General features: G+C 45.6%; 1 protein-coding gene across 2 annotated transcripts in view; it reads left to right on the top strand.

Moving 5' to 3' along the window:
* The window catches only part of PBX1 (PBX homeobox 1), a 281,896-nt gene that overhangs the window by 220,742 nt on the left and 51,100 nt on the right, over window positions 1-10,054 (top strand). For both annotated transcript variants that reach the window (XM_029228233.1, XM_029228232.1), the window contains exon 3: window positions 4,084-4,328. In XM_029228233.1, the coding sequence (XP_029084066.1) occupies window positions 4,084-4,328 (245 nt within the window). The remainder of the gene's footprint in view (window positions 1-4,083; window positions 4,329-10,054) is intronic.

Below are 10,054 nucleotides of genomic sequence, written 5' to 3'. Positions count from 1 at the left end.
CCTTTTCGTTTATTTATTTAATGTTGGTGGGATTTTTTTTTTTTTTTTAACTCCCTGGCCGAACAGTTTCTCGTACCAGTGAATCTCAACACCCATTTTTTTTTTTTGCGGTACGCGGGCCTCTCACTGTTGTGGCCTCTCCCGTTGCGGAGCACAGGCTCCGGACGCGCAGGCTCAGCGGCCATGGCTCACGGGCCCAGCCGCTCCGCGGCATGTGGGATCTTCCCGGACCGGGGCACGAACCTGTGTCCCCTGCATCGGCAGGCGGACTCTCAACCACTGCGCCACCAGGGAAGCCCCAACACCCATTTTTATAGTGGTACGGATGCTGCTCCTTCTGGGCAGAAACCTGTACATGCAGTGTTGTTTATTGGTCCATCCGGGCCTCTGCCCAGCACACATACACAGTCCAAGACCCTCAGAACCAGAATCTTCCATGTAAAATAGTGGAAGAGGAAAGTTTTCTTTTGTTTATATTGTGTGTGTGTGTGTGTGTGTGTGTGTGTGTGTGAGTGTGGATAGTTATGGTGGTGGTTCTGACACATACTCTGAAATTTCTATGTTCACAATCATTTGAGTATAATTTAAAGGGTGTAATTTGGAGAAGACTGTTGGGTTTTTTGTTTTTCCACATTTTTCTGTTCTTTTATTTTCTTCAGATCTCTGGTTTGGGGCCAATTTATGTGTCCTGAACTCTGAATATAAATGCAAGCACCATTGATGTTATGGTACATTGTATTTCTAGCATACCAATTTCTTCTTGGCCACATTTAGAAATCAATTATATTAAATCTCAGTGAATCCAAATTTCTTTTTGAAGAGTATTTGTTTACAGGATTCATCAAATTATATAAAAGCTAAGCGAAATGATAACACTCTTACTCTGCGTGTGTGTGTTTTTTTCCCCCAACTAAATGTATCTTTCGTACCTGAGGGGGGAAATAATAAGAGTCAGTATAGATTACGGCTTCACCCTCTGTGCTAGTCCTGGAACTTCTTTGGTGGGTAGGGGGTTAACGCTGTATCCTTTCAGTGTCCTTGGCCAGCTTTAGCAATTTGCTCTCTTATTTCATTTAAAACCAGTTAGATTTCAAGACCAAGAAAAATATTAATTAGGTAGGTGTACAGAGTTTGTGTGGACGTTTCGTGCTTCCCGTTGATTGTTTAAACGAAAAAGTGGGGCATGGGCGTGGGTGCAACTGAGAGAGGCTGGAAAGGGAAAATATTCCCAGAGGTAAATATTGGGCACATGGGAAATACTAGTAGGAACATGCCCACCTAGTCACCTACCTGGTACCTGGAGGAACTAGTGCCAACACTTTGGTCTGTGCATGCCTGTCTCTTTGCCTCTCTTTCTCCTCTCATAATGAATTGAACTTTGCTAGAGGAGCAAGCTAATGGGGTGAGCAGGTCAGTCTTAGGCACAGGTGCTGTCTGACGATGCTCATCACCACCTCAGGTGACGCAGTGTTTAGGTAGCCCTAGGAAAGTGCGTCTTCACCATTAAGATGACATGATTATATTTTGCTTTGCTACCATTGTTGCGACCGGAAACCATCACAAGATCTGTCAGTGCTGGGTCTGTCAGGGAGGATTGTTATAGAGTGATGAGGAAGAAGCACTTGGAGGCATCACTGCCCGGCTCCGGTGTTAACCAGCCTCAGCATCTTGGGGAGGTTTCCCGTCAGCCAAAGTTTGCAGCCTCTTCTGGGATACACTGGCCATATTATTGTCAAGTTTTGCCTCAGCACCAGTTTTTTAATGATCAAGCAAAAGTGCAACAACTACAGAATGGCTCAGAGTTGATCTTCTTTTTCTTTTTTCATTTGTAAATGGCCCATAGATATTTGTCGTTGGTAAAGTAATTAAAATTCATTCAATAAAATTCACTGGGGAGACATCCATAAACCCCACGTAAATGCCCTCACCTGGAAGAATTCACTGGGCTGTACAGGCCAGGAAGGAAGGGTTCCTGGGCTCTAAGCCTAGCTCCTTGCGGGGTCACATTCTTTTCCCCACCTTTAGGGACTGGTATTCAGGAAATGGGTACTGCATTCGTTTCCTTTCTTAAGGAAACCTTTGTTAGTGATATGTTCTTCTGAGGACTTTGTAGATCTGAGTAAATAAATTCGAGGAACTGAATAACATGACTAAATCTTTATTATTCTAAGATCAAAGGGACAGTTTCCCATTACAAAAAAAGGATGTCATTGGAAAAAGGTCCACAAAATAAACCTCCAGGATCCCCTAACCTGTGCCATTAACAATGTAGCAATTTTCTTTTAGTGCAGCAAAATATTAAAAATTCAGATGCAAGAGGAGAACCTGGGTCCTGAAGTGTGGCTTGTTGGGCGTCAGGGAGGACTTCCTTCTTTCCTCCCCAGCTAACTGCCTTCCCCACGTCCTCCTTTCCCTCCTCCCGTCCTTTCTTACTTCATGGGGTGTGGGGGGCACGTGTCCCTACCCCGTGCCTTTAATCCTCGTGTTCCTAACCGCCAGCCCTGGTCCACATGGCTTGACCTTCCACTTGACTGTCTCCTGTTTCATGAAAGCAAAGCTGCCGTTTTCCTTTTAGCACAGGAATCGGGCTTTCCTTTGAAACAGCTTCCAAGGTTGCTTCTTGTCATGCCTGTTAGAAGCCAGGAGCATGTGGACACAGCCAGCAGTTATGCTGGTATTATACGTGATGAAATGCCCTGAATGTCTACATGTCCCCTCGGATTGAGCTCAGATCCACCTTCCCTGTCACAACCCTGTGGGGCTGCCTTGCTAGGGCTCAGGAGACAACTGCACCTGGCACCGTCCCCATGGTGCTCACCAGACGCATCCTGGCTGGAAACAGCTCTGGGCTCTCTGGCTGCACCAGTGTTCACATACCCACCAGGCCGCGTAGACCCTGCCATCTCCATCCCCAAGATGTGAACCAGCATGGGACGCCTTCTCCTCTGTCTTTAATCGTGTTCCTCCTTTCCTACCCTCAGTTTGTTTTTAATTGGAAAATCTTTTCGTGTTCGCTCTCAACAAAGACTTGGCTGCTGACAAGTAAACTGGGCTCAGATGAGTGATTTACTTTATGGCAGGTTGTATGAAGGTAGTAAAAAGAGACTGCCTAGCTCTTCTGCTGATTTACTAAATCACTTGATCTCTTTCAGTCCAAATCACCCCCTCATCCCCCAGAAATGGTCATGGTGTTTTAATAAAAAGCAGAGCCTCTAACAGAGCTGAGCCTTCTCCATCCTATCAGAATACCAGCTTCTCTGAATCCCTGAGACAGCTTGTTAAAAGGACCTCACCCTTGTTTGTACCAGGATGGAGTTCTTATCACCTGGAACAGATTGATCTCAATGTGGGGAGATGGAAGTCCCTAGTCCAGGGGAGAGGTTTAACACTTCACTCCAAATTAACTGGATTTGCCTGGCTTAGATCATTTTGGAGATGAAAATTTAGGCTGATCGAATATTACAAAGTCAATGAGTGGAAAACCACAACCTCACAGAAATCTAAAATTAGAAATGAAGAAGGAAATGCTTTTCCTTGAATTAAAATTTGGCAGTTTGGGGATGAAAGTGAAAATTATATTGCTATCATTAATTTTTTTGTAGGTTTGAAATTTCTTTCACTGTGATAAAATATGCATAACCTACAACTTATCATTATAACTGTTTTTGAGTGGACAGTCCAGTGGCATTAAGTACATTCGCATTGTTGAGCAGCCATCACCACCATCCATCTCCAGGACTTTTTCACCTTCCCAAAATGAAACTCTGTACCGGTTAATCACGAACTTCTTATCCCCACCCTCCCCGCAACCCATGGTACCCACTGGTCTACTTTCTGCCTCCATCAATTGGACTATGCTAGGTACCTCATATGATGGGATATAATTAACTTGGGGAACAAAGCAAATCTCTCCTTGCATTTTCTCCTCCCCCAATTCCTCTCTTTTTCCAACCCATTGCTCAGATGCCATATTGCAAGTAATTTGAGACTTAGCCAAACGATACATTGGAAGTTTGTTGTTGTTAAACTTTGCTTCGTTGGGTTACTCTTAACACCTCCCCACTCTTTTGGGTCTTCCCGCAGTTTTGAGTATCCGGGGAGCGCAGGAAGAAGAGCCAACAGACCCCCAGCTGATGCGACTGGACAACATGCTGCTGGCGGAGGGGGTGGCCGGGCCAGAGAAGGGTGGCGGCTCGGCCGCGGCGGCTGCGGCGGCGGCAGCTTCTGGAGGTGCCGGTTCCGACAATTCGGTGGAGCATTCTGATTACAGAGCCAAACTCTCACAGATCAGGCAAATCTACCACACGGAGCTGGAGAAATACGAGCAGGTAACCACAGCCCTGTGGGGTCTGGGCCCCTCCAGCCCTTCAGGAAAAGGGCGGAGGCATCAGGAAACTCAGGGCTGTGGGCGCCGAGGCGGGCAGCCTTTCCTGGAGACTGACATCTGGGGTCCAGCATCTCCGGCCTCACCCCAGAGCCACTTGCTGAACCTGAGCCCACCGAGTCCTTGGTGTCCACTGTTGAAAACCCAGGCAAACTAGAGATAAAGCCATTAAAAAAAAGTCGAAGTTGTAAATGATGATTTCAGAAAACATCCATAGTCAATATAAGGAAAACTCAGTTCCTGGAGCTCTGGAGTGTTTCCCTGTGTGCATGCAGCCCCGGGGCTCTCAGGGTCATGAGCAGAGGGTCATGGTGCTCATGGAATCCTATGGGAACGGACACTAAAGTCCCTCGCTCTACCTAGATTCAGTTCAAATGGGAGTCAAACATGTTCTGCTTTTTATATATGGTATGCAATACGAGACACGCCTCCCGCTATAAGAAGAGTAGAGGGTCTCAGGGGACCCCTGGAGTCAGACAAAGTTGAATTCCAGTCCTAACACTCCACTAAATGGTCTCTGGGATCCAGTGGTCCACATACTATACCCTAAAAGCTGGGGGTTTTTGGCAAAGAGCTGTGGATTTGGAGTCTAGGATATCAAAGAGCCATAAAAATCATACGAAGGAAGGGCTAAGAAAGGCTTTCAGTCATAGAACAGTATATAAATGTTGTACAGTATTCTAATTATAATAGCGCCCCTCTCTACTAGAGGACCCCCACACACACACACGTGAATTTTTTAAAATTTATTTATTAATTTATTTAATTTTTGGCTGCATTGGGTCTTCGTTGCCGCGCGTGGGCTTTCTCTAGTTGGGGCAAGCGGGGGCTACTCTTCGTTGCGGTGCACGGGCTTCTCATTGCGGTGGCTTCTCTTGTTGCGGAGCAGGGGCTCTAGGCGCGTGGGCTTCAGTAGTTGTGGCACGTGGGCTCAGTAGTTGTGGCTCACGGGCTCTAGAGCACAGGCTCAGTAGCTGTGGCACAAGGGCTTAGTTGCTCCGCGGCATGTGGGATCTTCCCGGACCAGGGCTCGAACCCGTGTCCCCTGCATTGGCCGGCAGATTCCTAACCACTGCGCCACCAGGGAAGACCCCACATGTGAATTTAAATATCAATATTGTTTCCGCTGGTCAGTATGAGCAATACTACTTTATTAGGAGTCCCTTAACATCAGGCTGTCCTCCCATTATTTATAGATATATTTGTTGTCATCTCTTTGGATGTGACATTGTCCTGAAGTTCTAAGTTAACTTACTTCCATTGAATTGTTAGGTTTATGGCTTTCTTTTCTTTTTTAAGGGTCACAGAAGAAGGGGGAGAAAAAACAAAAAGCGGAAGACCCTGTACTGTCCACTTATGACTGTCTAGGTAGAAGGCAAATGCAAACTTAATAGAAAATTTAAATTTTAAAATAGAAATAGGCATTTTAAAATTTAAAGTGAAGAAAGTTTCATTATTGCACTCCTATCTACCTTTGAAATGGATTTCTACAAAGTCCCTTCTTTTATGAGGGAAAAAGGTGTGAAGCTGGAAGCCAAGCGTGGTGAATTTCAGCCATCAGACAGGTCTAGGGAGGGTTCAAGGGGAGGAAAATAAAAGCAATCTTGTGGTAAGAACCTGTGGATCATCACCCTCCACCTTCCTGGGAAAGAACAAACTTTCTTAACACGGTGTAGGCTCATGTAGACATTTCCTCAGTTCCCAGGAGAGGCTGAGCTCAGGTAAGCTGGCTGATCTATGACAGCTTCCCCACCTGGGCCATAATGTTAGGGTTCAGAGTCTGCCCCAACTAATGGGATAACTTGGGAAGACACATGGGGACGTTTGCTGACAAGGTCCCCAGCTGGCCTCCTGGGTTCTTCCTACTCTGTGCCTTCCCTCTTTTACCTTCACTGCTAAGCTTGGCCTCTGGCATAACAACCTATCTCGACCTAGTATCCAGGTTAACTCATGCCAAACTCCAGGGGTACACGACGAGTGTGGCTTCCTCCCTAAACCCACAACTGGAATGGATGTTAGGCTGGATGGCGTTTAAAACTGGCTTTCTTCTTAGCTCAGGTTGCCAGCAACATAGACGAACGGACTGTTTCCTTGATTTACCCCCCCTTGTCTCACTCTTCCATCCTCATCCAAAATGACTAAAGCACTTTTGTCAACTTAACTGCACTTGTTCCTCAAGGTAATTTTAAGGCTGGGTCCTCCAGACAGGTACTGCCATCATCTCCATTTCGATACAGCTGAGGAACTGGAGGTCAAAGAGGTTAGGTGATGTATCTGGGTCACACATCCAAAGGAGGGACAGAGTTGGCCCTGGAAGCCAGATTTTGACCCTTGGCCCAAGGGCTCTTATTGGAACAATACCCAGCCAGCCGCACTTAATATGGAACAAGTGTGGACGTCTGTAGACAATGAAGTAACCGGCTTGACCTCTCTGTTACTTTCATGGACTAGATTGATGCTCTCTAAGAGAGGCTAGTGATAAAAAAACTATTCTTCTTCAGAAACTTCTCATAGATACCTACCTATTCTAAATAATAATCATGCTGGAAATTGGGAGCTTAAGGAAAAGCTCCATCAGTACAGAGCAAATTAGGTAAATGTAGTAGTAGTCTGTATTTGTTATTCTTAAAAAACACTAAAAAATCATTTCCTTATTTCTTTGGGCATTTTCTGGGTAAGAACTGAATACTGTTTAACATATTCTATGTGCTTAATAATTTATTAATATTAGTTGTATTGTTAATTATAGTAAATAGCAGATTATAAGGAAATTATGCCATTAACCTTCTAGCTAGTATGTCTGAGAGATAGATCTTCTTCATTTTTTTCTGTAAGCATTCCTTGCGGGAGATTTCTTAAAAATAGGAAACCTTAGTAAAAATGTCAGTCTCTGTTTCAGTAGTACCTAGATGGCTACCAAACTGACTATTTAAGAGTTGATTCTGTTGTTTTGGTTTGTTTTGTTTTGATTTTAGTTTGGTGATGGTAGATAACCAGAGGATCAATTAGCTTTCCAGTAAGTAGCTACCATAACCCTACTCCCCCATCCCCCACTCCCCCCCCAAAAAAAACCCCAACATGAGTCAGCCATTGTTTCACCCTGAGGTTATTAGATAAAGAAGGCTTCTAGAGACTTTCATTCAAAAGAAAAGAAGGAAATTGTTTTCTTCATTAAAAGGGGCTGGTAAAACACTTTTTCAGCAGATCATGTTGGAAGCTAAGGTATTTAAGAGCTAGCATATTCTAATAGATAAAACCGTGATATCCAGAAACCTGAATTTTGTTCCAAGTGCTATTCTAAAAACCGATACTCTTGTAGTTTTGCAGAGTTCTTCACTTTTCAGTTTTTGTGAATAATGCTGCCAGGGCATTGACAAGGCTGTCTCTAAGGCCGAACCCAGGTGGGTCAGGTCCACTCACAGCCAAGAAAGTCTTAAAATCCCAGTCACATTCGTTGCTGAAATTGGCAGCCAAATCCAGTTTGAAGCAGTAAGAGAAGAAGGTGGGCTGAAGAGAAGTGCAGGAAGGAGGCTTCAGGTCTAGGATTAAATTGCTTAAACTCAAGCAGGATTTTCTAAGAGAACTTCTCTTGGGTAGGCTGCTCCCAGAAGGGCCTTTGCCCTGGAACTTGGGACGTCTCCTTTCAGAAAGCGTCCGCTTTCTGGGGGCAGCTGGAGGGGTAGCTCCAGGAGGTGTACCATCTTTCGGACAGTCTGCAGCAGAGTCTCCTCTGTCACAGAAACCTTCAGCCGGCGAGGGTCCTATTTAATTAACGATTGTCATCCCCACGCTTCCCAATTCCATCAGGAGCGCCTGGCTACATGGGAGCAGCACAGCTTGTGAAGGTGCCGAGCTTGGGGGAACTGAGGAGGAGATGTGGGTAGTTCAGGTCCTGGAAAAATCTGGATCACTGTGTTCTGTCTGTCTAAAATGGACTTGGAACTCCTCTGCACTGTCTGTTGTGTGTTCCCGAGCAGCTGTTGAGCAGCTGTCTTGCTGCACCTCAGCAGTGGGTGAAAAGACTCCACTGTCTGTTTGGGGCAGAGCAGAAAGGGGCCCGGGATCCAATGCCCTAAATAAGCATCAGGTATTGTGAGTATTTTTATTCACCGTAATGAAGCACATCATTATTAGCCGAGCACTGTGGCTCCCCAGCAGAGAGCAAGTGCACTTGACAATACCTCCTTCACATCCAGTCCCTCCTCCCTGTGAGCCCCCATCAAGAGGGAGGAGGCTGCAGCCCAGCGGGGGATGAAGCGTTTCTCCGGAAGGCCACTTAGGATGCCTGCCGTGCCTCCCCTCACCACGCCCCACCCCGACTTCTCATAGACTTGCCGCCAACTCGCTGCCAGGTTTTATCTCCCTCCCTTGTTGAGGTTGGGGAGAGATGAAGCTTATACTAAGATCTTGTGTTTAGGTAGCAGTTTTCTTAGTAAGAGCAAACTGCTCTTGGACCTCATCTTCTGTGGATTTTGTCTGCAGCATATGCCTGCAGCCTAGAAAGAAGGTATTTGTGACCCCCTTTAGTTTTACCGCGGGGCAGACTGAAGCCTGGAGAGGTTTGCCCAATCGTGATCCTATGCTGGGTTTCTAAGTTCTCTGTACTTTGAAGAGATAATAATGACACAATTTATATGGCCAGACACAGAGAGTAACTCATGTAGTCCTTACCACACCCTTTGAGGTACTGTCATCCCCATTTCACAAATAGGGAAGACGAGATACAGGGATCTTACATAACTAACCAAGGCCCCAGAGCGAAGTGAGTTCCAGCGCAGGATCTGAACACAGGCAGTCCGTGCTCTTAGCCCACTGCTACGTTCATGTGAGTGATTTACTCCATCTGCAGGTCACTGCACAAGAGCATGGGCACTGCTAGCCTTGCTGAAGGGTTAGGAATGATTAAATCCACTCTCGGACAAATAAAACGAAGTACTGAGTAGTGAAAGGATTTACCCTCATACTCACGGAGGCAGGTCAAAACCCAGGCCTCCCAGCCCCCAGTGTAGACACAGCCCAGTGGATGCATCTGCCTTTGTATCTCTGGCCAGCCGACCTCGAAGGATTTCTTGGAGAAATGAACTGTAAATATGTTATTGTTACTGCATAATTGCCAGCTAGGAAGGGCTTGGTGCTGTAAAAAACAAGGGCAATGCAGTGTTAGCCTCAATGGGCGTGTTTCCACTGTTAATATTAAGTTGAACCCTTTGAGTCCTTAGTTCTTCAAGTCTCACAGCATCAAGTTGCCTTTTTTTGTTAACAATCTTATACAGTTTTACAACATTACTGTGAGTTAACCTGTGAGTAGATATTTTATTGAATGTTCACTAATAAAACCCGACTACCGAGATGATAAGTAATAGTAACTAAGAGAAAGGGCAGTGGTGCTCTGAGGAGCAGATTCAGGGTCTGGGAAAGAACAGACACCCTGGCCTGGATGAGGATGTGTTCAGGTCCTGCCTCAGCTGCTGTTTTTTGCTGTGGGCCCTTCATCTCTTGGAGCCACAGTTTTCCCAACTGTAAAATAAGGAGGTGGGAAAAATGCTCTCCAGTTTCACTTCCAGAGCTGAGAGTATGTTGGTCTCTAACCTGAGAGTTTTCCTTTCTGCAGGGATAACTCCAGAATCCTCTAATTCATATTTGGATGCTGTTTTTGTTTTTGTTTTTTAA

The sequence above is a fragment of the Monodon monoceros genome, unplaced genomic scaffold (genome assembly GCF_005190385.1).
Source record: "Monodon monoceros isolate NGI ecotype Baffin Bay Population unplaced genomic scaffold, NGI_Narwhal_1 Super_Scaffold_18, whole genome shotgun sequence".
In the NCBI taxonomy this organism is placed as follows: domain Eukaryota; kingdom Metazoa; phylum Chordata; class Mammalia; order Artiodactyla; family Monodontidae; genus Monodon; species Monodon monoceros.
Note: the sequence above shows the minus strand (reverse complement) of the source record. Positions and strands in the feature narration are given on the sequence as shown.